Below are 27,971 nucleotides of genomic sequence, written 5' to 3' on the forward strand. Positions count from 1 at the left end.
GTGCTTTTGGGAGGACTCAGTGTGTCAAGCCCATGGGAAGTGGCTTGAGAGCGTGTTGCAACAGTCATTTCCGGATAGTCTAGAAGACAGAAACGGGGTGTGCAGAGTGGAGGATTGAAACACCAGGGGCAAAGCTGTTCCTGCACGTCCTGGAGTCAAGACAACATCTTGGCTTCTCACCGACAAAAAGACTGACGGAAGATCCTTGGAAGAAGCTTGTGGGTGCCGCCATGATGTCCCAGCTGCTGGCTCTGCTCTGCACTGGTATGTTGTCAGGGGGCGGGGGGCAGCTACTGGAAGGGTGGGCCTGGGCTGCGGTAGCAGCTGAAGTTGGTGGGGCTTGTGAGGTGGGTAATGGTGTGGGGTGAATAAACACAGGCTAGAACCTTCCATTCCCTGAATGCAAATTAGGTGCAAGGAGAGGTGTTGGGTGCTTTACACACATTCTCCCATTTCCCCAAACTCAGTCATCCCTGAACTTCCCCCATGACATTTTCCTCTATGTATGTGATCACTGTATTCTTTCCCACGTGATCTTCCTCTTCAAATTTCCCAGGTTTTTATATTATTATTTTTGTACTCAACTCTATTTTAAAAGAAAACCTGTAAAACACTTCTATTAGTAGAAAATCAGTGTCCCTCATCAAAAACAGACCCTGATCACCTCTGGTCCATGGTTTCCTGGGTCCTGTTTCTGAGAAGAGGCAGTGATTCTGGGAAGCCAGTTTCCATCAAGCAGCTGGCTGTGATATTCTTCCATGGGATCCAAGAGAGAACCAAGAACAGAGAAGAGAGACTTTCTCACACAGGCTCAGTGACCCTTCCTCTCCCGTCATTGTATGACCTGAAGTCACCTTCCATCTCTTAGAAAAAGTCTCCCAAATAGTTCACTTGACCATACTGCATTCAAGGAATCTGATAGTCACAGCTGACGTATGTGCCAGGGTCACTCAGGTTCTAAGCAGAGAAGGTGAATTCAAATTCTGGTCCGCACAGTGCCAAAGACCATAGTTTTCCACTGGTTCATATGAAGGAATCAAAAAGGTCCTATTTTGGGGACATGGGGGTGGAACTATCTGGAGGGTGGATGAAGGGAGTCGCAATTAGAAAAACCTCAAGAAAGTAAATGAACCGTGGATCCAGTGATCTTAGTGGGTGCTAACAACCTTCTCCTGTAGAGGGCCTCATAGACAGGCTCTGTGGTTTGCGTGGTCTTTGTTACTTACCATCCAACACCTGTCAGGATGGCTCTCACCAAGAAGCCATGAGGCAAGACATGTTGGTGAGGACATGGGGAATAGGGACTCATGCACTGGCGGTGGGAATGAAAACCAGTGCAGCCCTGCAGAAGACCGTATGGAGGTTCCTCAAAAAGTTCAAAGTGGGGGTGCCGGGGTGGCTCAGTTGGTTGGGGACCTGACTTGTGATTTTGGCTCAGGTCATGATCCCAGGGTCATGAGACTGAGCCCCAGGTCAGGTCCTCACTGAGCGCAGAGCCTGCTTGGGATTCTCTCTCTCCCTCTGCCCCTCCCCTATGTGCTCATGCTGTCACTCTCTTTCTAATAATAATTTTTTAAAAAGCTAAAAGTAGAACTGCCATATGATCATCAGCCCCACTTTGGGGTTATATATCTAAAGGAAATGAAAAGAGGAAATTGAAGGGAGGTCTGTGTCCCCATGTTCACTGCAGCGTTATTCACAGCAGCCAAGACGTGGAAATGACCTCAGTGTCCATCCATGGACAGACGGTTATAGAAGATGTGGTCTGTATGTATAATGGGCTATTATTCAGCCACGAGGAGGAAGAAAATCCTGCCATTTGTGACAACATGGATGGACCTTGAGGGTGTGACCTGAAGTGAAACAAGGCAGGCAGAGAAAGACAAATACTGTATGACCTCACTTAGGATGAGTTTGGTCTAGATCTGAAAGTAAGGCCACCAGAGGGGAAAGGTGAGGAACATGCACCTCACCCTTCCTGGTAATACCAATCTTAGACTTTTGAGATTGACTCTGGGGCACCAAAGAGAGGACTCATGGCCAAACCCAACATCAGGAATGCATTTAGGCCATTCCCCAGGGGGCAGACAGAAGCTTCTCCATGCAAGGGACTGAGTTCTCGGGAGCTATTTGTCCCTTCTCATAGGGCAGGGATCTCGCCACCCCCTTCCCTCACTCTCGGTTGACTCAGATGGTTATGCTGTTGTGTTCAGAGAGAAATTTGGGAACTCATCATTTCTGGAACTTATCATGTAAGGAAATGCAAGGCGGCAGGTGGAACTGAAGTTGCTTATAAGCTGGTCTTAAAGGAGGAGGCTCTTCCGGATTATCTGAGTGGTCAAAGTGTAACCACAGGGTCCCTAGAGCAGTGAAAGAGGCAGAAGAGGGTGTCAATGCACCAACCACTGCTACTTGTAGAGGCAGAGGCAGAGGGAGCCACCAAGAGGTGTGGGCATCTCTAGAAGCTGGAGAAGGCCAGGAAATGGGTTGTCATCTAGAGCCCCCAGAAGGAATGCAGCCCTGAAAATACCCTGGTTGGAGCCAGTGGGACTTGTGTTGTTGGGCTTTCCTAACCCACAGAATGGCAAGATGAGAAATCCGTGTTGTCATAAGTCACTAAACTTGTGACACCTTGAGACACCAGCAGCCCCAGGAAATTAGCTTAAGGGCAAACCAGCACTCATGCTAGATGGGTTCTCTGGCAGGAGGCTAGGACTGCTGCTGACTGTGATGACAGGGGTCCCTTCTCAGCGGCAGCCCCCGGGAGGCCCCGCGGAACAGGCTCCAGGCGGGTGCTCACGGCTCATGGACGGTTCTCTTGCAGGGCTATGTGCTGACCAAGGAAGCAGGTCGATTGACGGTGAGTTCCCTCAGACTCTCCAAACTTCCCGTATCACTTCTCTTTCCTTCAAGGGGTTTCCCGAGAGCAGACAAGGGCACCAAACCCCATCCTGATCTCTGCTTCCTTCCAGAGTCCCTTCCCAAGCCCTCCCTCAGGGCCTGGCCCAGCTCGGTGATGCCTCGCTGGAGTAATGTGACGCTGCAATGCCAGACTTCTACCAAGAATGTCAACTTTGTTCTCAGAAAGGGAAAAGTTCCTTTGGAGTCTGTGCAATCATGGGTTTCCACAAATGGGCCGGCTGAATTTCAACTCACTGACCTACAACCAGGCAATGCTGGAGCGTACACCTGTGACTACTACAGACAGTGGGCCCCGCACACACGTTCAGAGCCCAGTGACATCCTCCTACTACTGGTGACAGGTAAGGAGGGTGCCTTGGAGGGACACAGAGTCTTGCAGGGACAGGTGTGGGGGAGGAACCGAGGGAAGGAGGGAGCAAGGAGAGACGGAGAGACACAGAACAGAAAGAGCCAGGGCTTGAAGGGGAAATCGCCTTCCTGCAGTCAGAGTGGAAAGAGGGTGAGATCAGGGATCTGTCATTTCCCCCACGTGGCGGGAACCCCTGCCGGGAGAACAAGGATGGGTGGGGGACACAGAGCTTCTCCCCATGACCTTGGAGCCCTCCTTCTCTTTCAGGAGATTTACCTAAACCTTCCCTGCAAGCCCACCAAAGGGGTGAGGTGACCGCAGGTGACACCATGACCCTGAGGTGCCAGACGCCAGCCAATGTTTATGAGACTATAACGTTTGCTCTACTGAAGGCAGGAGCAGCAGGGCCCATTCAGCTCCAGGGTCCAGTAGAGAAGGAGACAGACTTCTCCCTCCAGAATGTGACAGCTGGTGACACTGGGAACTACAGTTGTGTGTACTTCCAGACCAGTGCTCCTTTCTGGGCCTCCGAGCCCAGCGATCATCTGGAGATCTGGGTGACAGGTGAGGTTTGTACTGCTGGGTGGACCATACCTGGATTACCTGCTGCTGAGATGCTGGGACCTGAGGGAGTGCGGTGTGGGCACAGTCTGTCTCCATGAGACTCTGCAGCTTGGAGAAATCTTGAGAAAGAACCAAGGGAGGGCCGGGATTCTGCAGAACAGTATGGAGGATCTTCTGCCAAGATGGAGCACAGAAGGTGGAGAGGCTGGTTGAGGGCTTCCCACTGTAGGTGGCCACTTGTGCTCTGGGTGAGGGGGAGCAGCCTTCGGGGTGAGGGGAGATCTGTAATAATTGACCCCCCCCCCCAGGCAAATAAGATGTAGCCACAAAACCATCACACATCTCCTGGGCAGGGCGCAATTCATTTAGACTTAAGTGTGAATGACACCTCCTGGGGTTATGTGGGTGGAGATTCTAGCAAAAAGGCATAGGAGGAGGGAGAGAATAACAGAGCCCAGGAGCATCTTCTTGAGAAGGACTCGCAAACTCCAGGAGGATCTGTGTTCCATTTTCATTGGGACTCCAGCACTCCTGCCTTTTAGCTTAGCTGAGTCGAGCTTTTCTCTTCCCGCCAAGCCCTTTCTTTCAAGACACCTGATTTTTTACAAGTTATGGCAAAAGTGCATAAGGTAACAGTTACCACCTCATTTTCAAGTGCACAGCTCAGTAGTAGTGCACCTACACCAGTTGCCTCCACAAAGCCCTTCGTCTTGCAGAACTGAAACTCTGTCCCCATCAGACAGCCTCTCTGTACCCACCGGCCCCCAGCCCCTGGCTCCCACCATCCTACATTGTCTCAGTGCATCTGACTAATCCAGGAACCTCACATCACTGGGTTCATATGCTACTTGTCTTTCTGGGATTGGCCTTTCTCACTCCAAAATACATTCTCAAGGCTCACCCATACATTCAGCATGTAGCTGGATTTCCTTCCTTATTGAGTCTGAGAATGTCCCATTTTAGGGACAGACCACATTTCACTTACCTTGTCATCAGCTAATGGACATTTGGGTCCTTTCCACCCATTTGGCTATTGGCTTGTCACCTCCTGGCCACCAAGTGGCTATCAGTTCTTCCAGATGTTTATGCAGAAACGGGATTGCTGGATCGTAGGATGGTTCTCCCTTCATTGGGAACCCACCATCATACTGTTTTTCCGAATGGCCACGCGGTTCTACATTGCAACCGACAGTGCACAAGGATTCTGCTGGTTTGTTCAGGAGAGGGATGTTTCCTGACCCTTGTGTATGAGGGCTATTTTTGATGACTGAGTTTGTCCAGGACAAGGGGAGGAAGAGAGACCATTAGGAACCAGGCCTCCTCCTAGATGGGGGCTGAGCTCCCTAGTCCTGAAAGGATGACCAGTCATATCAGCACAGGGCAGAAAACACAAAAGTTGTGTGTTCCACAGTTTCATGTTGAAATCCTAACACCTAACGGGACAGCACTGGAGGCGGGGCCTTTGGGAGCTGTTTAGGTCATAAGTATGGAGCCCTCATGATGGGTCTAGTGCCCTTATTAAAGGAGACCCCAGAAGCTCCCTTGTCCCCTTCTGCCACCCAGAAGAGCCCCGCTCCCACCCGTGGACCATGCTGGCACCCTGATCTCAGACTTCTAGTCTCCAGATCTGTGAGAGAAAGATGTCTCTCGTTCACCTGCCCTGCTCCCAGCCTGTGGCATGCCATTAGATCAGCCCAAAGGGACTAAAATGTCTAATGAGGGTGAGTGCTCAGCAAAGCTGTTTGCTACAGAATTATAGAGCCCTGGCCAGAGCAAGAAAATTCCAAGGTCCCGATGCTGATCTGGAGACCATGGGCAGCAGCAGGTGAAGGAGAAGTTTTCTCTCTACCCCAGGGTCAGGCCTCGGAGCCCAGGCAGGGAATTCCACGTGCCTAGGGACCCCTTCCCTGCATCTAAGACCCAGCTACTCTGTTGTCTTCCAGGTCAACGTGAAGGACATCCCCGCCCCCCCACCCGCCCTCCCCTCCCCCCGCCGCCCCAGGGAGAAGTCAGGTAATCAGGAGAAAAGGAAGACCAGTCTAACAACCACAGCCACTTGACCAGGGACAGCACCTGCCACTTGGGTAGATGGCCCCCCTGCCTGGAAGGCTGTGTACCCTCTCTTGTTTTGCAAATAATTACAAGCGTTTGGATTTTAGCCCGTTAACAAGCTATCTGCCTTCAGATTACTTAGCCTCTGCCTCAGCTTCTGTCCCTGTTGAATGGGATTGATAGTAGCACACACACAAGGGCCTCAGAGGTGAGATTTTGAGGAGTTAATTTACCTAACTCCTTTCTAAACTGCATCTGGTGGACGGCAAGTATCATCTAAGTCTTTCCCATTATTGTCATTATGAACGCCCAGAACTTCTCTCTCTGCATGCCAGAGCAGCTCTGCTCAGAGCTGCACTCCTAGTGGGAGACTTTCTAGGAAACAGAGAATGTGCGTGCACTGCAAAAGCTGATGGCAAATATCTTCACCGTTATAGTGACTTACAAATATCAGTGGAGCATTACATGACCTCCTGAGGTCTTCCAGGGTCTAAAAAGGCCAAGGGTGCCCATCTGTGTCTCTAACTCAGCTCTGTTTCATGTGACAAGGCTAAGCACAGAGGAGATGGTCTTTTCAAGACACAACGCTCAAAGAGACAAAACTGGAAGAAAAATATGGTAGGCTGGACCTGCTCTCTGCAGAAGGCAGAAATTTTAAATAATTTCGGGGTATTCAATGACTGGCGAATCACTTTTTTGGTTCTCTTCTTGATCCTTGGTGTATAAGGAACTTTCTGAGTTTCTTGCGTGATGGTCATCCACAGGCTGCCCCTAGCCTGAGTACGTGAGTGACAGAACGGCTCACCTGGAGGGACCCAGGAAGCTGTCATCACGCCCACTCGCCACCCTTCCCGTGTTCCTTCAGCCCCCATTCAAACCCTGACAATCGTCACCAGGGGCAACAGGCTGAGGAAGACAGGAGGGTGTCATCTGTGGGGAGGGGGGTGTTTGGCACAGAGATGATTGGATACAGGTGCAGGGACAGATTACTGCAAATGGGGCCCAAGAGTTTCCCTGTGGGATTCGCCAGAGCCTTTCATGAGCCCTTCTGGCATTTCTGGTGGTCACCGCTGGGGATGGGGGATAGAGGATGCTCCCCGCATCTAGGAGGTTGAGACCATGGAAGACACAAAACACCCCGGGATGCCCAGGACCCCTCCCCACCAAGAGCCTCTGAAAATTGATGGCGCTCAAGTCAAGCAACCCTGCTCCAGACCCTCTGTCTGGTCTCCAGCTAGACACCAGAGTGCCTGCAGGGATTTTGAGAGTGGAGACCACACTCTCCTCCAATTCCTGAAGCCTCTGATTACTTAAACTATGTGCCCGAGACCAGCAGCTGTTCCAGAAACCACCTACCAGAATACTGGCATCGTTGCCTTCCTTCAAAGTCACTTGCGGTGTTCCAGGCGTTTTTCCCTTTTATTCCAAAGTATGGTTTGTCTCCAGTTTCCCAGTGATTTCTTCAGAGCCAGACCCTAGGGTCCTGATGGTTTGTGGGGTTTACTCACCATCTCTAAAGCTGGAATGAGATCAGTGCAGTCTCTGGTTTGCAGAGAGCAGAAGGCAGCTGGCAGGGGCAGGAGGAGAGAGAGTGAGTAGACAGGAGGGGGTTGAGTCCAACTGTCCCACTTCTTGATGGTGTGGCTCCGTAGGACAGAGGCGAAGAGCTGCGGGTGATACCACCCGGAACAGAGGACACAGTGGCCCGGAGTGAGCACACATCCCAGGCCTGCTGCCTTTTTTGAAGCATGAGGCTGGGGGAGGAGGTGGGGTCTTCAGATGGTCTCAGGGATGTGCTTCTTCTGCTTTGGTCCACTCGCAGCCAGCACAGCTGTGGACGGTAAAGGCAATGAAGAGTGACATGGTGAGTATCATCAGATTAGTGGGAGTCCCACCCCTGGCTCTGCTACTCACTAGCTGTGCGTCCCCAGGCAACTCATGTGGTCGGCAGGGTAGACGCGTGGAAGAGAGCTGATGCTGAGTCTGGGGGCAGCTGGAAGCAGAATTCCTTCATCCTCAAAGGAGATCGGTCTTTCTCTTTGGGCCTTCAACTGATTGGATGAGGACCACCCATATTATGGGGAATAATCTGCTCTACTTACACTCTCCTGACTTAGTGTTAATTACGTCTGTTTTTAAAAATGAATTTAGTTAAGATTGCATTTCTTTTATTTTATTTTAACTCCAGTGTAGTGAACATGCAGCATTATATTAGTTTCTGGGGTCACCTTCCTGGCAACCAGTCCAGACTGGTATTTGACCAAGTAACTGGGTACTGTAGCCTAGTCAAGTTGACACAGAAATTTCACTATCACACCCGCCACCCGTGAGTCTTGGGGTCCCTGAGTGGGGTCCGGACACTTCCAAATACACTTGCCTTTTCTTTCTGTTCTGTTCCCTAGATAGACCCAAAACTCAGCAAACCCTCCCATGACCCAGCAAGAGACCTGATAAGAATTTCCTTTCTTTTGAGTAATCTGAAAAATACTGCCTAATAGAAGTAACAATCAAATAACAGTCCCATATCCACAGCCTGGAGTTAGACTTGTTTATAGTTTGCCATATTTGTTCCAAGCTGTTTTCTTTCCACAAATAAAGATTTTTAAAAAGAGAGTCCTCTTTCCTTCTCAACATTAATCCCATGATTTTCCCCCTTCCCAGTAGAACCTTCTGCCCTGAAGTTCGTGTTATTTCTGTGCATGGTTTTATATATTTTTTTTACTACATGGGCATGCCTTTGTAAATAATGTATAGAGTTTGAAATTTTATTTTAATTTGTTTAAATTGAAAACCTGAATAAAGAATTCTGTCTTCTAGATAAAACTGAAATGAAGCGTCCCAAGACGGTGGGAACAGGAATAGGTAAGAGAGCAGAGCTTCCCGGAATATGCACTCATCCACCCGCGGGATGAGATGTCCTTGCGAAGCCACGACTCCATTCCACCCACGAGTCATCCTTCCATCCATTCGGGAGGATGTCTGTCTTCTGGTGGTGCCTGAAGGCTGTGGCTCAGTGCAAGGTCTTTTGAGGTGGGGAGGATCACAGGCACAGCTCTACCTCCTCGGTAGCTGGGCCACTTTGGAAATGGTACTTCAACCCTCTGATGTGCAGCTTCTGCATCTGTAAAATGGGCATCGCTGCCTCTCTTCCAGGAGACCTGTAGGTATGAACATAATGTAGTGAGCTCTCCGGCGCGTGGGTAGGAACTTGATTGATGGTAGACACACTGAGGCACCAGAACGTGTCTCAGGAGACCGCGGGCCCTCTTACCCCTCTCCTCTCCCCAGGGACCCCTGGAATCACCCTCCTTGTCATCTCCATCTTTCTCGTCCTCCTTGGAGCCTTCCTCATCTGCAAATACACCCGGTGTGGTGAGTTCGGAAAAACAACAGCTAAATATTTGGGAGGAAACGGGAGAAACAGAACGGGGAAGGAACACCACGGGGTTGATCCCGTCTCTTTTTTGTCCCCAGGGGCAGCTCCTCAGAAGGTGACCAAACGGTAGGGCTGCTCAGCGGATCCCATGAGCCCTACTGAACGCTTCCTCCATTGCTGCCCTGACTACTCAAGACCTTCTCTCTTCCCTCAACAATTTATGTGGCCCCAACCAGCCCCAGCGACCCTCCCAAGTGTCTCTCCATGTCCTCTCTTCTTACGACCACCCTCCACTTCTCACCCTGCGTTCTTTCCTTGGGTCCTTACCTCACGGACCACACTGACCCCAACCATTTCCCATCCTCAGCTCTCAAGACTGGGCTGAGCACCTGAACAATGTGGGGACCACAGAGGGGGGTTAGAGTGTGCAGGAAGTGGGGGGACTTTGGTTTACACATGATCTGGCTTGACACCTCCCTCCACCTACCCACAATGATCCCAATGTCTCACTCCAACTACCTTTACCTCCAATGCGACTCAGTTTCTATCCTTTAGCTCCCACTCTGAGGGACCTGAAGAAGTGTGGACAAGTATTCAGCCTGAGAAAGAGAACGGCGGTGAGTCCACGTGTGTGCATACTTGTATGGGTGTGCTGTGCGGCCATGTGTGCGGCCTGTGCTCACATGCACATTCATTTGAGTGTGCATGCGAGTGTGCACGCGTGTGGGGATCATGTGTGCGTGTGAACATGTGTGCGCACACATGCGAGAGCATGCATGTGCGAACGTGTGTGCGAGTGTGCTGCGCTGTACATGTGTGGTTTGCACCTTCATGTGCACGTGGGTGTGTGTATGAGTGTTTGTGCATGCACACACATGTGCATTAAGAGAATGTATGTGTGTGGGCATGTGTGTACATGTGTGGTTTGCATGTTTGTATGCGTGTGGGTGTGTGTATGAGTGTTTGTGCATACACACACATGTGTGCATGTGTGTAGGCATGTGTGGTTGTGTGTGTGCTGCATGTGTACATGTGTGTTTTGCATGTTTGTGTGCATATGACTTGAGTGTGCGTGTGTGTGTTGAGTGTCCGTGTGTGCACATGCATGTGCATGCGTGTGAGAGCACACACGGGTGTAGGTGTGTGCACATGAGAGTATGTACGGTGAGTGGGCATGTGAGTGGCTGTATGTGTGCAGACTTAACCCCCAGAGCCTGGGATGAAGCAACAGTGCCATGTTTCCCCCTCAGATCCGTCCGCAGCTATGACGAGCAGCTCTCTGGCCTTGGTAAGTCTCCCCTGGGCCATTCCCGTTCTACCCGTAGTCCCAGGCTCTCCGTCACTCCCTCCCTCCGGCTTTGTTAGTGGTTTCCACATCTGCCATCCTCCACCCCTACCCTCACTCTACTGTCCAGGAGAATCTGGTCTGAAATCTTCTGTGGTTTCTCTGACCAGGGAACCTCCATCCCATGACGAGTCCTTTCGGGGAACATTTCCCCCGCCTGACATGGGGTTGATGCTGCTGTTATTATAAACTATCTGTTTCAATCATGGGCCGGTGACCATCCCACCCTGAGCCTCTGTGTCTTCATCTGGGCAAAAGGAACAAGGTGCCGCACATCTGCGAGCTATTTATGAAAATACGGCAGCCGCCGACCGTGAAGTGGCCACGTAGAACAGCCTGGAGTAGCCCTTGCTTTTGGCATTTACACTCCAATTTTTAAAAAATTGTGGCAAAATGCTCATAACACAAAATTCACCATTTAATCAGTACAGTTTAGCGACTGTTGGAGTATTTATTCATGATGTTGGGCAAGAATCACCATCATCTAGTTCCAGAACATTTTCATCACCCCAGAGGAAACACCTGTAAGCACGGTCCGCATGCCCACCCCCTGCCCTGGCCAAGCCCCTGACCACCACTAGCTTTCTGTCCCTAAGGACGGACCTATTCCGGACATTTCATACTAACACTCTCTCTGACGGCTGTTTGTGTGAATTATCTATGGTTTCATAACCAATCAGCCCCAAACACACGACTGAGGGCAACACTTATATCTCAGCGGGGTCTGCAGGTCGGGAATCTGGGTGTGGCTCAGGCTGGGTCCCACAGCCTGGGATCAAGGGGTTGGCCAGGGCTGGTTCAGGCTTCAGTAAGAAAGCGTTTGTTTCCACACTCACTCAGGTGGTGGCTGGTGGGGTTCTGTTCCTCACTGGCTATCCACCAGAGACCACCCTGGCCACATGGGCCTTTCCATAGGACAGCTCGTAACACAGCAGCTGGCTCGGTCAGCATGAGCGAACAACCTGAAAATAGGTGGGAACAAGAGGGAAGTCCTGTCTTTCATCACCTAGTCTTGGACACGAAAGCACAGGACAGCCCATCCTTTTCACTTATCCCGTTGGACACAGGCATGACCCTAGGTCCCACCAACCTTCCAGAGGGTGGGGGAATGCACCAAGACTCGAAGAGCAGGAGGCTCTTTCTAACACAGCTATCTACCACACTGCTGTCGCAAATGCTGAATCTTCATCACCAACCTCCTCCCCAGGAATACTTGGTCCTCTTCTCCTTGCTTCCCTTCAGGATAGAGCATCCCTGGTCTCAAGAGCTGAGGAGCCCCACGGAGTGACTTATGCTGAGCTGAACACCAGAGCCCTAAGCGAGCGTCCTTCCAGCCAGACAGAGCAGCCTCTGGAAGCCTGTGTGTACTCAACTCTTAAGGCATAGCCAGGAGACCCCAACAAGGGGATGGATGAAGGAGAGAGGACCCTTGAGGCACTCGATGAATGGGAATCCCTTTCCTCAAATCTCCAATGAAGACGTGTTTCCTTCTTCTAAAAATTTATTTATTTTTAAACGAGAGGCATCATTTGCATAGAGAAAACTACACAGACTTTGCTAAGTAAATAGATATGTATATATATAGGATATTGCTACCTATCCCCTTGGGTATAACCACTGTCCAAATAAAAACAGTATTTCTAGCACTCCAGAAGGCTTCTTTGTGCCACTCTCTGGCTAACCACCCTTCCCCTGAGATCATTCCTTTTTCTGACGTGCATCACCTTGGAGGATTTGGGCCCGTTCCTCGTATGAACTCATACACACGCATGACACCATGTGCACTCTTCCACACGGGCTGCTTCCACCCGAAGACATTGTTTCTGAGGTTCATTCCGGATGTAGTTACTCGCCTTGTTCCTCCTTCGCTTTTTACTGATGAGTATTACTCCATCGTGTGTTCATGCCGCAATTTGTCGATCTGTTCTCTGGTGGGACGACATCTGGGTTGTTTCCAGGCTGAGGCTTCCATGCGTCAGCTTGCACGAACGCTCTTAGCTACATCTTTGTATAACAGGTGCGTACGCAGGCCTTCCCTGGATTATACACAGTGGGGCGGCTGGGTCAAAGAACAGGTGTGTGCCTCATTCCATGAGACACTTCTGAACAATCTCCCAGAGGGGTTGTCCCTCTTCCTGCTTCCTTCTCAAGTGCCCAGTGCTTTTCTTGACTGCCACCCTTCTGCTCCCACTCCCTCCTCTCCACAAAACTGCCCCCATAACCCCACACACATCTGTGGGCTTGATGAGCCTCCACTGTGGCCTGTGACCTCCAATCATTCTCACTCCTGGTATCCGTGCCCCTGTGTGATCCCCTCCCCTGGTTTCAGAGACTTGCTCCTAACCGACAGAAGACAGCAAAGGAGACGGGATGTCACTTCAGCAGTCATGTTGGTAAAGAATATACCCACCACCTGGCCGGAAGGCTCCTTCCTGCCTGTTTGGACTGTGCACTCACACGATGATGTGAGCTCCCCGTTTTGGAGAAGCCCCCTGGGCCAGGAACCACGAAGAGTCTCCAGCCAGGGAGGAACCGACCCCTGCTAGCACGCATGTGGGCCTGCGTTGTATAATAAAGAAGCGGACTGGTCTTTGTCCTTGGTTCTTGGGAGGCAATCTCCATGTGACGTGCGTGGAACCTCTCGCATAGCAGAAGCATCTTTGTTCTTTGCGGTGGACGCTTAGTACCACACCCGGGTTTAGGTTAGCGAGGTAACCCAGAATGAGAGCTGGTGATGCCAGAAAGACTAACCCTGTGATTACAGGGTTACAGCCTTGACCTCGGGGGATGACAGGGGGCTGGAGACAGAGCTGGGCATGTGGGCAATGAGTCAATCAATCACACCTGTGAGAGGAAATCCTGATGAAAATTGGGGACATTCGGGGAGCTTGCCTGCTGGTGATGCATCCTGAGGACATAGGAAGCTTCGCTTTGGGGGCCCTCCCAGACTCTCCCCTGTGTGTCTCTTCAGCTGGGTGGTCCTGATTTGTATACTTTATAATAAAAACTATTATCATAAGTACAGTGCTTTCTTGAATTCTTCGAGTGGTTCTAGCAAGTTCATGCACCTGACAGGAGTACAGGACCCTCCAGTATTTTCGGACATCAGCTCAGAGCTGCCGGTGACTTGGGAACACCCGAGCCTGTGGCTCGTGTCTGCAGCGAGGAGGTCTCGTGGGTGCTGCACCCTCAGCCACGAAGTCTGTGCTGACTCTGGGTGGGTGGTGTCAGAACGGCAGTGCAGCTCGGAAGTCGATCCTTCCCCGGCTGAACTTTCAGATCAGACCCCAGCCCTGGCTGAAGTGGTGACTGCAGCCCATGGGGGATCCTGCTTGCAGTGCTTGGGTTCCTGGCCTCACAAACTATGAGATCGTGAAGGTGTGTGGCTGAAGCCACTGTATTGGTGGTAAGGTTGTTACAGCAACAGATAACCAAAATGCTGAAACCCTCGTGTGCACCCTCCACATACTGAGCCCAAGACGAGGACACACCTGCACCACTGCTAGGGGAGCCTCCAATGGTTTTCTGGGTTCCAGAAGCTGGGTCCCAACCCTTGCCCCTGCCTCTCCCACCTCTATGCCTTTGCACAAGGGAACCCACCCCGCTGCCCTCACTTTACATATTTCTAGTTAACTTGCCCCTGCTGCCTGGATTTTACCAAACACGGTTTGGCACACTGGTTCACCTGCATCATGAACTCAGCAAGTTGGTCAAAATGTAAGTGGACGGGGACTTACATTTGTAAGTGGCAGAGACACACTTTGCTACCTAGAGATAAAATCAGGGAGGGCGGGGAAAGAAAATGGGAAGCTGTCATTTCAGACCTTCTGATAATTTCATTTCCTGGCTAAGAGCAAGTCACACACAGCTTTTCCAGCAGACAAAAATGATTTGGGGTACAGAGACTGTGGCCTCATGAAAGTCATGGCAAGTCATGAAGAACGTGGCGCCAGGCCCATGCATGCTGGTACGTGGCGCCAGGCCCATGCATGCTGGTTATTTGAGCGTGGTGCTGTGAGATTCGTTCCAGCAGGAATTGTCTGAGCTCTTGTGCTGACACACAAATGTACCCCACGACACCGACCTCTGCTCATGGGATGAAACCTACTGGTTAGTAGGGTTGCTCTGTAACCCTGGATCCGAACAGTCCTGGAGGACTCTGTGCCAGCTTCTCAGCATAATTTACTCATAAACTTTGGCACGATGATTGAAACCGGCTCCTGTGAGACCCTCCAGAGGGCTCTGTGGCTGGGACCAACATCACGCCCATCATGGAATAGGAAACCTCAGCTAAGGACCCGTGCTGGGTCTCCCGGTTCTGGGGGCTTTGCTAGTGATGCCTGCCTCAAGAGAGAAAGTCCATCTAGGAAGTTGTGTGAAAGGAGAGAGATCCTTTTTGCCTGGGGTACACACTCCCACTTCAATGCCAGGCAGCTGCTCTCCTGTATTCTCCGGCCACACTCGGTGTTTGGGTCACACATGCCTGCTTGAGCAATTGAACCTCACTGGCAGAGTCAGCGGAAGAACTGTCAGGTGGGGCACCCGGCTGCTGCACTCAGTGGAGCATGCGACTCCTGATCTCAGGGCTGTGAGTTCGAGACTCATGATGGGCAGGAAGTCCACTTAAAAAAAAAAAAAAGGAAAGAAAAAAGGAACTGTTTGACTGTAGTCCTTAGCTCTTAAGACAGTGGGCAATGTTGGGGTGCCTGGGTGGTTCAGACAGGGCAGCATCTGCCTTCGGCTCAGGACATGATCCCAGGGTCCTGGGATGGAGCCCATATCAGGCTCCCTGCTCAGTGTGGAGCCTGCTTCTCCTTCCTCTTCTGCCCCTCCCCCCTGCTCACATTCTCTATCGCTCTCTGTCTCAAATAATAAAATCTTAAAAAAAAAAAAAAGTGGGCAATGTCTAGCAATCTGTCTGTCCAGGATTTTCCAATCTTCTCGACAGTAGAGTACCCTTATGTCTTCTGAGGAACCCTCTAGACTCAAGCCTTGGGCACTTGGTGGGAGTCGCACATTTGACCTCTAATGTCTGAGACAGAGGAGGAGTTGCTGTGAGCCACGTCCTCGGAGCTCAGTGTGTAAGAAATATGTTGTAATCAGCAGGACCAACACTGTTTTCAGAACACAGTGTGGAAGGAGGAAGTGAAATTCAGAAAAATCATTACTTCCCACGCTGTTGACACAGAGCAAAGCTGCAGCCAGCCCAGTTCCTTGCCCATCTGCGGACGGCAAATCCAGCAAGGCATCGAAAGCTGACAGGGACGTGCTGCCATGATCTCTAAGCTAGTGACGCTTCTCTGTCTCAGTAAGTATCCGGTGGAAACATGTTGGGACCATAGAAAACAACAGAACTGGTACGAGGTTTGGACTAAGGACAGGAAGAGAAAAGGTAACACCAACTTGGGTTTATCAAGCGAATACTATGAATCAGAAATCTTGTGGAGTGTGATGTGTTTGTCACCTCTGAACCGAGGCTTTAGAAAACTCACTCTTGTTCCAAGTTCATGATTTCTGCCAAATGCCTTTATACCTGTTCTTATTGGCTTAATGAGTTTTGTTTTTCATACAGAGTCGGCTTTTTGTGCTTAAAGTAAAGTGCTTACAATACAAACTCTCCATACTATGAATAAAAATCCAGGTCAAATACAAGAATTATAAAGTAAACACAACAATAAGGAAACAATGTTAAGATATTATAACTACACGCGCTGGTCCTCGTCAGCTTCCGAGCCTGAGACCTGCTAGTTCTTTGCTATAAGGGCAATTAGCCACGGGGCACCTGGGTGGCTCATTGGTTAAGCATCTGCTTTCAGCTCAGGTCATGATCCCAGGGTTCTAGGATCGAGTTCTGCCTCAGGCTGCTTGCTTAGCCAGGAATCTGCTTCTGCCTGCTGCTGCTCCTGCTTGTGCTAGCTTGCTCTCTGACAAATAAACAGTATCTTAATATAAAGGCAATTAGCTACAATCCATATATATCAGACTAGATTCAAGGAGGCTTGCTTTTTCTTTTATTTTTAAGATTTTATTTATTTATGACAGAGAGAGAGAGAGAGAGAGAGCATGAGCAGGGAAACATCAGGCAGAGGGAAAGAGAGTGGGAGGGGGGAAGCAGACTTCCTGCTGAGCAGGGAGCCCGATGCCGATGCCGGGCTTGATCCCAGGACCCGCGAGATCATGACCTGAGCGGACAGCAGTGGCTTAATCCACTGAACCACCCAGGCGCCCCCCAGTGCCTATTTTTAAAAGATTTATTTATTTAAGAGAGAGTGCTCAAGCGCGCGCGTGAGAGAGTGCTCAAGAGCGCGTGTGAGAGTTGGGGGAGGGTCAGGGGAGCACAGAACCCCTCGTGGGGCTCGATCCCAGCACGCTGAGATCATGACCTGAGCCGAAACCAAGAGTCCGAAGCTTAACTGTGCCTCCCAGGGACCCCCATGTACTGCTTTGACTGTCCTTCCTTCCACCTAAAATCATCACACAAAACACAGATGGGATGTATTCCTCATTTGGGGAATACCACTCTGACGCATCCCCCTCAAAAAACCCCAAAAACCTATGAAAGAGAACAAGGTTCACTTTTACAAATGAGGACTCGCACTTGAAGAGATTTGCCTCAGACTGCGCAGACTTGCCCCCTGTGCCAAAGGGCAGCCAAATCTCAACCCAAAGCTGTCGAGCCCCAAAAATGTTTCCACTCAACCACGACATTAAACCAAGAGGGACACATGCACGGGGTCCACGGTATGGAGCACTCGAGGCATGTCTGGAAGGACTCTGGGCTGGAAAAAGCCTGAGGATGTAGAGAGGGATGATTCAGAATGTCCCCAGTTACAAGACTGGAATTGTACCTCAGAATGAACTGGTTTCCAGAAACCAACAAAGATCATAGCCACATAACGTCAGGGGATGAGGACTCGCCTCCATGTGGCCCTATGCACTCAGCTTCCTGTTCTGGCCACGGTTCTCTGATCCCAAGACCTCAGGCTCCTCCCCGGAGCGCCCCTGACACCAGAGGCTCGCCTCGGGAAGACACAGCTGCTTGTGTGCAGAGAGAAGGCAGGGACATGGCGACCGCCACCGAGTTCTGAGGACTCCGCTCACGCACACAGTCCTTGTGGGGGCCTCAGGGAACACATGCCCATCGATGCAACTTCCCTCATCTTTTGGAATTACTTTCACAGTCAGGTTCAAGCCTGCACGACCAGTCCCTGCTCAAAAAGATGCTCTTTTCATGTTTACCATTCCTTGCATCATTCATTCTTCTCTGGCCCAGTGAGACGCTGATTCCACTCGCGCCCTGGAGAGCTTCCCTGGACACACGTATGAGACTTTCTTTCCTTCTCGTGGCTGAGGACTATGCTGCTCATGTATGGGTCCCCTTTGATCCGTCCACCTGCGGCGGTCCCCTGGCTTGTTTCGACCTTTCGAAGGTTCCTGATCTTTCTCACGATAATGAGATTAATCTTTCCTTTTTTTTTTTTTTTTTTTTTTTTTTTTACTTTTCAAAGATTTTATTTATTTATTTGACAGAGAGACAGAGAAATCACAAGCAAGGGGAGCAGCAGAGGTAGAAAGAGAAGCAGGCTTCTTGCTCAGCAGGGAGCTTAATGCAGGACTTGATCCTAGGACCCTGGGATCATGACCTGAGCTGAAAGCAGACGCTTACCCCACTACACCACCCGGCATCCAGGATTAACCTTTTTTCATGTTGTCTTTGAGAAATAGTGAGTGTCTCCTAGTGGACTTCCTATTGCTCCCCTAAGCATCAAGGTTTCTGAGCTGAAGACTGAGATAAGAGGAAATGAGACAGGCTGAGCTAAGCTGTGCTGTGCTGTGCTGGGGCCTGGGAACCCATGATGAGTCCCACGTGACCTGAGGGTGTGTCCCACCACCAACCACCCAGCTCTGCAAAGCCCTGAATCCGCTTTGAGCTACCAGAGCACAGGCCATTAAAGGGGTTAGACCCGTGTTTCTGAAAGATTCCTTTTTACCCCATGTGGACCAGTTTTGTGTCTTGGAAGTGAAAAGGGGGATGTTACCAGGTCTTTGTGCTAAAACTGCTTCCCTACCACCAAAGTTCTCTGATCCCAAGAAGTCAGGCTGCCCCAGAGAGCGTTCCTTACATCACCTCCTACATCCCTCACAACACCTCCCTCAAAGGCACTGGAACCTGAGTGTCTGGGCGAGTGCAGGAGAGGGCTGATGGAGGAGGTTTTGCAAAAACTCCAAATTTTCTTTTTTAAAGATTTTATTTATTTGACAGAGAGAGATCACAAGTAGGCAGAGAGGCAGGCAGAGAGAGAGAGGAAGTAGGCTCCCTGCTGAGCAGAGAGCCTGATGTGGGGCTCGTTCCCAGGACCCTGAGATCATGACCTGAGCCGAAGGCAGACACTTAACCCACTGAGCCAGCCCCAACTCCAAATTCCCACAGGCCTCAGCATGCCCCATGAGCCAAGAGCGTGCCCACGCAGACTTCTTGGCCCTGACCACAATCCCCCCTGCAGTGTCCATGCCATCGGGAATTTATTCAGATGCCCACTTCTTCTGGTCATCTCACACAGCCCAGAGACATCCTGCATCTCTAAGAACTTACAGGCTCTTGCAGGGTCGTCCGCAAGCTTGTGCCCTTCCCTTGCTCTCCACCACAACACGAGGCTGCTGTTCACAGATGGCTCTCACCTGCTGTGCGGAGAGAAGGGGTTCCCACTCCCACTCAGTGCGGTCCGTCAAGAGGGCACAGGCTCTGTGCCACGGGTTCCTCTTCTTCTTGACCAAGCATGGCAGGAGGAATGAAGATCTGGGCTCCCAGGGTTTTCGTGCTCAGAGAACAGGCTCAGCCCAGAGTTCGGGTCATGCTGCTTCCCAGGCATGGGGCGTGGGGACCTCTAATACCTTCGGGTGTCCACCGATGTGTGCTCTGACCACCTTTTTCCTGTTTCCGTTCTCTGTGGATTCACTGACTGCGAGAGTTTTCAATACCCTAAACACACCCATTATGCTCCCCATGTTATTGTAGCACATTACACATATATAACATTTATCCTCTTAACTTCCTGTGTCTGGTCGGTGGTACTTAATGCATTCACAATGACGCGCAGCCTTCACCCAAAACCTTTCATCATCCCCAACATAAACTCTGCCTTCGTTAATCGAAAAGCATTCTTCTTCTCTTTGTCCCCAGCCCCCCTGATAACCTCTGTTCTATGTTCCATGAATTTGCCCATTCTAAGTACTTCGTGTAAGTGGAATCATACAATATTTCCCCTTCTGCGCTTGGCCGATTTCACACAGAATAATGTTTTCCAAGACCACTGGTGCTGTGGCATCTATCAGAATTCCATTCCTCTTTATGGCAGAATCGTCCTCCCCTGTCTACAGACCACACACCTGGTCTCTGTCCAGGTGTCTGCTGGTGGATGCTTGGGTCTCTTCAACTTTGGACTCATTATCACTTTTTCAAAACGTGGAGAGTAATATATTTTTTTTTATTTTTATTTGACAGACAGAGATCACAAGTAGGCAGAGAGGCAGGCAGAGAGTGAGAGAGAGGAGGAAGCAGGCTCCCCGCGGAGCAGAGAGCCCGATGTGGGGCTCGATCCCAGGACCCTGGGATCATGACCTGAGCCGAAGGCAGAGGCTTTAACCCACTGAGCCACCCAGGCGCCCCGTGGAGAGTAATATTTTTGATTGGTCCATGCAATTTTAACACAAGGGTAACTTCCCCCCTTTTCACAACTAAGCCACAAAACTGTTTCACACAGGCAAAAAAAAAAAAGTAAATTTCTTAGAAATCGTAGGTCCAACCAAGTATCTGTGGACTGAGAGCAATTTCTCTCTTCTGGTAAATTCTGTAAACAGGCTTGATGTTATCTTTAATGAGATCTTAGAACTCAGGCCAAACTCTAACCACCACAACTGGGCAATATTGGTGGTGCCCGTGAGGGTCAGAGAGGCACATGCCCCCCATCACTTGCAAGTCTCTTTCTACGCCAACGGATTTCGAACAACTGTGCTGCAGCCTTGAGAAATGTTTTTCTAGGTTTGGTCACTCAGGGAAATACTTGTATCTCCCGGGAGATTTCGCAAGTTTGGTGCTTGAACCCTATCCCAAGTGATTGGGATTCAAGGCTTTCATGCTTTGGTCTGGGCCCTGGGATCTCTAAGCGCCCCTGCCTCCCAGGGGAGCACCATGGGCAGCCAAGGCCAGGAACCACTGAGCTTGGGTACCCTACAGATGGACCCAAGTGTGGGACAGCGGAGGAGGCAGGTTCTCCCTGTTCTGGGATATCCACGGGGAATCTCTGAGGCTTGTTTTAGAGGACAAAGCAATAAGCTCTGTCCTACTTGGAGTCCCAAAAGATGGAAAGAGATCATGGCAAAGATGGGATCAGAAACTCACTAGATTAAAGGCTGAGGCTGACTTAACTGGCCTTGTCCAGGGACAGAGCTCTCTCCATCTCTGAGCCAGCCCCGACTCCCAAGTGGACGTGGGTGACCTGGTGAGGTCTGGAAATGGAGCTGGCCTGGCGGGAGGAGGATGGGGAGGATAGGGAGATGCTGCATCGCGTCACATTCTCCGAGAAGCTGCGTTTACGCGCGCATCTCATCAGCCCATCAGCGTGCGTTTGCGGAGGTCCTACCGTGTGCCGGGACCTGCACAGATGCTGGGCACGCTGAGGGGAAGAACACAGGCCCCGCCGGCCAGCTGCTCACAGGGAGTGACATCCTGTGGCTCCCGAGGTGCGAGGTGCACAGCTTCTATGCGCTTAGTTATAAACTGTCACTCGCAGCACCCAGCAGCCTTCGGCAGGGGCTTCTCCCAGCTCATGCGAGACTGTCAGCAGACCCTCGGTGCCACTCAGGGTCTCGAACAACTTCAGAGGTGGGCTAGGCTCCCACTCCAGTCCTGTGCTCCCACATCTTTCCCATGGTTCCTGCCTTCTACCCCCCAAGGGTGAGGTGCGGGGAGTCCAGAGACTGTAATACCAGCTCAAGAGAAACGCAAGATTGAGAGTGGTTCACAACGGAAGCTGCGAACAGAGGGATTTATGGACATCTGGGGAACCAGGACAGGCCCTGGGGCCGTGGGAGGAGCGAGCTGCACAGGAGACCTTCTGGGAGAAGCGAGGAAGGAGCCGAGAGCAGAGCTGGAGCCACAGGCCAGTGTGAGGAAATGAGAAGCCCCAGAGGCCTGACCTCCAGGGTCCCTTCTCAGCGGCAGCCCCCAGGAGGCCCCGCGGGACGAGCTCCAGGTGAGCATTCGTGGCTCATGAAATGTTCTCTTGCAGGGCTATGTGCTGGCCAAGGAAGCAGGTCGATTGACGGTGAGTTCCTTCAGACACTCCAAACTCCCCGTATCACTTCTCTTTCCTTCAAGGGGTTTCCCGGGAGCAGACAAGGGCACCAAACCCCATCCTAATCTCTGCTTCCTTCCAGAGTCCCTTCCCAAGCCCTCCCTCAGGGCCTGGCCCAGCTCGGTGATGCCTCGCTGGAGTAATGTGACGCTGCAATGCCAGACTTCTACCAAGAATGTCAACTTTGTTCTCAGAAAGGGAAAAGTTCCTTTGGAGTCTGTGCAATCATGGGTTTCCACAGATGGGCCGGCTGAATTTCAACTCACTGACCTACAACCCAGAGATGCTGGAGCGTACACCTGTGACTACTACAGACAGTGGGCCCCGCGCACACGTTCAAAGCCCAGTGACATCCTCCTACTACTGGTGACAGGTAAGGAGGGTGCCTTGGAGGGACACAGAGTCTTGCAGGGACAGGTGTGGGGCAGGGATCGAGGGAAGGAGGGGGCAAGGGGCGACGGAGAGACACAGAACAGAAAGAGCCAGGGCTTGAAGGGGAAATCGCCTTCCCGTAGTCAGAGTGGAAAGAGGGTGAGACCAGGGATCTGTCATTTCCCCCACGTGGCAGGAACCTCTGCCGGGAGAACAAGGATGGGTGGGGGACACAGAGCTTCTCCCCATGACCTTGGAGCCCTCCTTCTCTTTCAGGAGATTTACCTAAACCTTCCCTGCAAGCCCACCAAAGGGGTGAGGTGACCGCAGGTGACACCATGACCCTGAGGTGCCAGACGCCAGCCAATGTTTATGAGACTATAACGTTTGCTCTACTGAAGGCAGGAGCAGCAGGGCCCATTCAGCTCCAGGGTCCAGTAGAGAAGGAGACAGACTTCTCCCTCCAGAATGTGACAGCTGGTGACACTGGGAACTACAGTTGTGTGTACTTCCAGACCAGTGCTCCTTTCTGGGCCTCCGAGCCCAGCGATCATCTGGAGATCTGGGTGACAGGTGAGGTTTTGTATGATTTTCTTAGAGCATTTTAAAATTTTAATTAATTTCTTAATTAGTTTGTTCTTATTTTGACTATTTTATTGGCTTTCTTGAGTTTTCTTGACCTGTAAATGACTTACAACACTGTGTTAAAGTGTGCAACATTTTTTTTTTTTTTAAACCGGAGAGCATTTCTTCTGTTCCTTTCCGATTCCTGTTTCTCCTTCGCCTTCCTGATCATCTCCTTTTTAAACCTCTCCTTTCCTACTTTAGAGTCTTTGGCCTTTGTTACTTGGCCTTCTGGGAGACTTTCTCAGCTTGCTCTTCCAAACAACCCATCCCGCCCCCACCAGAGCCCCTTCTGCCACCCTGGGCGTCCCTGAGAGCTATGGTCCATCCTGCTGATGGCAACTTCAGCAACTAGAGCAGAGGGCAGTACCTTTCTCACTCTTAGAACACGCTGCTCCCTGGCCGCCTGCTGTCATGACACAGCTGCAGTATCTTCTAAACTTGCTGTGGGAGGCTGCGCCCGCATCCTCAGCCTTGTGCATGTTTGTGTGTGCGCTGTGGTCGGTGCATGTTTGTGTGTGCGCTGTGGTCGGCGAACGTTCTGTAGTTAGGACGCAAGGTCAGGGTGGGCAGTGCCGAGAGGTGCAGAGGGCATTCTGGGCCTGGCGGCGTCCTCCCGGGCCTCTCTCCATGGACTCTGTGTCCTGGGAGGATTGTTGCTGATGGGTTCAGACTCGAACTCTGCACTCCTGGCGTGTGTGAGCTGGAGGTGTCAGATGCCGGTTCCCTCTGGGAACCAGAGCCAATGGTGAGCCCAAGCTCTTCTTGGGTGAAGCTGAAATGAAATGCACGGTGGTCCCGATGCCCAGCTACTAAGCTGGAATTTTTTTGAGCTCACTGGCTGCACTAAGTCTTTCCTATGAGGAGGGGAGCAGACGCAGCCCCTGAACGACTTCCCTTCTCTGTGCGGCAACGGTGGGTTTTGGGGTTGCTGCTAAGCCTGGTTCCTACTACAAGGAGGGAGAAGGGGAAAGGGCAGTGCGGGAGGGTGGAAATGAGATGACGAGCAAGGACAGGAAGGGGGAGCGGTAAGGCAGAGAGACTGGGAAGGAGACCAGGGAAGAGCCACTACAACTCTCCGGAAATCCCACGTTGTGTTGAGTGACGACAGCGTCGGGAGGTAGAGCTGAGCACTGACCAGGAAGCACCAGCGGGTGCAGGACAGTCACACTGGACAGGTCCACGTGAGAAGGAGGAATGCTCCTTTCCAGCTGCTGCTCATCCTCTCCTCTCTCCCAGCTCCCCCAGGGGCCGAGTCGGAGGACTACACCTTGGGCAACCTCATCCGACTGGGTCTGGCTGCCGTGATTGTGGTGATTTTGGGGGCTCTCGTGGCGGAAGCCTGGTGCGGTCAGAAGGAGTCTCCACGTGGATCCACATAAAACAGCTGAGCGCCTCTCTTGTTTGGGCTGGTGTCGCGGCACGGGGCTCTCTCAACACCAGACTCCACTATGGGACTTCTTGTGGTTCTCAACATAGACACAGATGGCATTTTGGGTGGGATAGTTCTTCATCACAGGGGACTGTCCTGTTCATTGTGGGAACACTTAACACCACTTCATGTTTCCATTGAAGAGCAGTTGAAGCCCCAGCCATTGTGGAAGAAGATAGCAAGCAAGTTCTGTCGTGCTTTTCCCAACACCCCTAGATGTGGAGGATGGGAGTGGGGGTGGTGTTGCCCTGGTGGACAGCCTGTGTGAGGAGGCCAGGGAAATAATATTCTTCCTCTTCCTCCCTCTCCTGGCCTCAGGTCTGTACTGCCCACATGCCCCTGGCTGCCCAGGAAGGATGAGCACTGGCGGGAAGCCCTGCGGATTCTGAGTCCCATGGAACCTGCACTCTTCGCTCTATGAAGAACCACTCGTGGACGAGACTTGGCTTCCCTCTGCTGCAGCTTCGCCTGGGGCAGAGGACAGGCTGGAGCCTAAAGATGCACCTCATAAAATTGGAGGACCTAAAAAAATGCTTAAAGCTTCAGAGTCAGGCTGGGTAACCTGTGTCGTCAATTCCGTAGGAACTGTCAATCCACTGAGAAGTGGGGAAAACACTGTTTCCCGCGTATCCATTACGGACTCTTCTCCATTCTCTATTTCGTGCTTCTGGACCAATGAGTTGGGTATTTAAGCTTCCATACTCATCGCACATGTCTTTTGACTTTGATTTCCCAGAGTCCCAACATTCCAGCTCATTTGGAAGATTTCCTCTCAGTTTCGTGGCACTGAGCTGCCCCAGAGGTGCACCCGCATGACTCATTTCCTGGTGCAGCTGTAAAATGTTCCACAGTATTTTCACGTTCAAGATCTGTTGTTTGTCAACAATCTTGTTCTTTTTCACAAATACCCCTTCTTACTTTAGAGCTGGTATCGCCTCCCTTACAACCCGAGAGAGACACTTATAAGAACCCAGCTCTGATCAGAGTAGAAATGGTTCTTGTGGATGTAATTCTTCAGTGCGTCTTCTTCCTTTCAGTACGCCGGCTTTCCGCAGATCATGGCTGAGCCTCCTTCGGGGTGCTGGAGGCAGGAAGGAGCTTCTCCTGGGCTGTGTATCTCGTGGCAGGCTTTCTCAGTGCAGACACTCGGTGAGGCTCAGGCAGCAGTTCAGTATTTCTCCCCCTTCGACCCAATGAGTAGTAAAACTCAGGGTTCCTCCTGGGTTCCTCCTTGCATTGCTATTGGTCACGAGTGGTTGAAAAGGACAGAACTCTGGCTTTACAGCCGGCACAGGCCGGCACACCGGATGCCAGCTGCTCGGTCTATAGCTGCGTCTTGCCGCAGCCTCCGGCCACCTTGGCCATGCATGGTTCGTGATGTGCCCATTCCCTCACATGTGACTGCCCATGGCTCCTTCAGATTGTGTCTCCTCTTCCGTCAGATCCTACTTTTACTTTGAAATCATCCAGTTCCCAGGAAGTTGCAAACTCAATGCAGATACTGGCACCCTGGACCCAGTTTCTCCGATGGCGCCGTTGTATGTCCACCACAATATGAAAACCAAAGAGTTGACCCTAGGACAGCGTGTAGGGTTCTAGGCCATTCTATCATGTTTAGATTCATCTGGCCACTGGCACAATCAACATACGGCCACAGTCTCTCACCAGGAAGATGTCCCTCACGGTGTGTCTTACTATCACACCCCACCTCTCCCCCTAACACCACTGTGACCATGGGCTTGTTCCCAACCTTTAAAATTTTGTCATTTTCAGAATGTTCTACATCCTACTACCTGTTTTTCATTTCCTCAATGTGGGCATGACACAAAAACTTGTGGGTCACATAAGAGGAAGGAAGGGAAAAGCTGGAAGAAAGAGATCACTGCCCACACCGAGCTTCCCTCTGTCCTGTTGGTGACCACAAAGCTGAAGAGGGATCCTTACAGCAAGCTGCAGGGTCAGGGCCATGACTGTGGCGATTAGTAGGAACTTTGGTAAGTTCCTTAAGATGAGGGTTCAAGTTGAGGGTGGGGTTCCAGAGGAGGGTGGACTGACAGACTGAGAGACATGAAGAATGCAAAAGAAACAATGCCAGCTTGTGTTTACTGACTGCCTCACACACATTAGGACCCACGCTTGAGTTTTCTCCAACATCCACATATATACATTCCACATTCATGACATACGCTGTGCCTAGATCACCTTCACTTATTTAATGATTTACTGACAGTGAGTCAACATTTTTTCTTTAAATAAAGGTATTTATTTGAAAATAGAAACTACTTAGCAATAGTTTAATAATGCAGGGTCACCACCTATGTTAATGCAGGGAATTAACATAAACATAGAATACTAAGGAAAAACAGAAAATGTTAGGACATTTTAGCCTTTTGTGGTTGTTATGCTTCTGACCCAATGGCTGACCACTTCCTAGCTATAAAGGGTGATAAGCCAGAGAGAAAGCTGTTCTAAGTCCACCATAAATGGAACTTCTCCCCTTGATGGGATCAGAAGGGCTTGACTGAAAGGGTAATAACTTTCCGATGCTGTGACCAAAGCTATAGGGCACTGTGCCACCATGTGGCCTAAAATCACTTCCTTGGGCACCTGTGGTTCATACGCCACCCTGAGGGAAATACCACTCTGACCCTTGCAAACAGTCCTGTGTGGTGGGAATTAGGCCCAGGGGTTAAAGAAGGACCCTGAGACTGACAGCTGAGGGTTCCTGCTCAGGGCCACACAGAGAATGAGCAGAACAGGCAAAACGCAAGCCCAGCCTGCCTGCCTCTAACGTCATGACTACTTCCACCAGCTTAGAACAGGAAATTAAGATGGATACAAGTATGGTGTCTTCAAAACAGAAATGTCCTTGGAGTGACTGAACACATGCTGACAAGGGGAAATTCTAGAGACATAAAAGAGGATTAGCTCATCATGGCAGGTGAAAGGCCAGTCCCAAAAGGCCACATGCTACACGATTCCATTCATATGGAAGTCCAGAACAGGGAAACCCACAGAGAAAGTAGGTTAGTGGTTGTTTAGGACCGCAGCTGCCGGGGGAAAGAAATACAGCAGAAGTTGAAAAGTAACGGGGTGTCATTTTGAAGCCATGAAAGTGTGTTAGATTTGACTATGTGAAGTTTGCACATATCTGTGAATGTAGGAAAGCCCATAAACTGTGTAGTAAATAGGCAAACTATATGGCATGTGAATTACATCTCGATAAAGTTGTTTTAAAATTTCCTGGGTGTGGGGAGCCTGGGTGGCTCAGTGGGTTACGCCGCTGCCTTCGGCTCAGGTCATGATCTCAGGGTCCTGGGATCTACCCCGCATCGGGCTCTCTGCTCAGCAGGGAGCCTGCTTCCCCCTCTCTGTCTGCCTCTCTGCCTACTTGTGATCTCTGTCAAATGAATAAAGAAAATCTTCGAAAAAATAATTCCTGGGTGTGGAACAGGGTACAGCTCAGGATGCCTGTTTACAGGTGCCAAAACCCCTCATTTCCTCAGACAAGGACAGCGTGTGGTTCTTGGCTCATATTTGGGCACCATGACTATAGATCTGAGTTCTTACCACATTTCTCT

At 50.9% G+C, this 27,971-nt stretch overlaps 1 protein-coding gene across 1 annotated transcript; it reads left to right on the forward strand.

Moving 5' to 3' along the window:
* Positions 1-27,632, forward strand: TARM1 (T cell-interacting, activating receptor on myeloid cells 1). The gene is made up of 13 exons (XM_082711140.1): positions 1-264; positions 2,825-2,860; positions 2,973-3,263; positions 3,539-3,835; positions 8,705-8,749; positions 9,176-9,259; positions 9,362-9,389; positions 9,819-10,140; positions 21,620-21,860; positions 22,045-22,335; positions 22,611-22,907; positions 24,198-24,572; positions 24,709-27,632. The coding sequence occupies exons 1-12, from the start codon at positions 231-233 to the stop codon at positions 24,338-24,340; spliced, it is 2,109 nt and encodes a 702-aa protein (XP_082567266.1). The 5' UTR covers positions 1-230; the 3' UTR covers positions 24,341-24,572; positions 24,709-27,632.
* Positions 27,633-27,971: the final 339 nt, after the last annotated feature.

This window comes from Mustela nivalis, assembly GCF_964662115.1.
Source record: "Mustela nivalis genome assembly, chromosome: 18".
Classification (NCBI taxonomy): domain Eukaryota; kingdom Metazoa; phylum Chordata; class Mammalia; order Carnivora; family Mustelidae; genus Mustela; species Mustela nivalis.

Excerpts from the sequence above, each read along its gene's own strand:
- TARM1 (XM_082711140.1), top strand. The coding sequence starts at position 231 with ATGATGTCCCAGCTGCTGGCTCTGCTCTGCACTG. Across the intron at positions 9,390-9,818 it reads CCTCAGAAGGTGACCAAACG|CTCCCACTCTGAGGGACCTG; the intron begins GTAGGGCTGCTC and ends TCTATCCTTTAG. Across the intron at positions 10,141-21,619 it reads GTTTGTGCATGCACACACAT|GAGTGGTTCACAACGGAAGC; the intron begins GTGCATTAAGAG and ends ACGCAAGATTGA.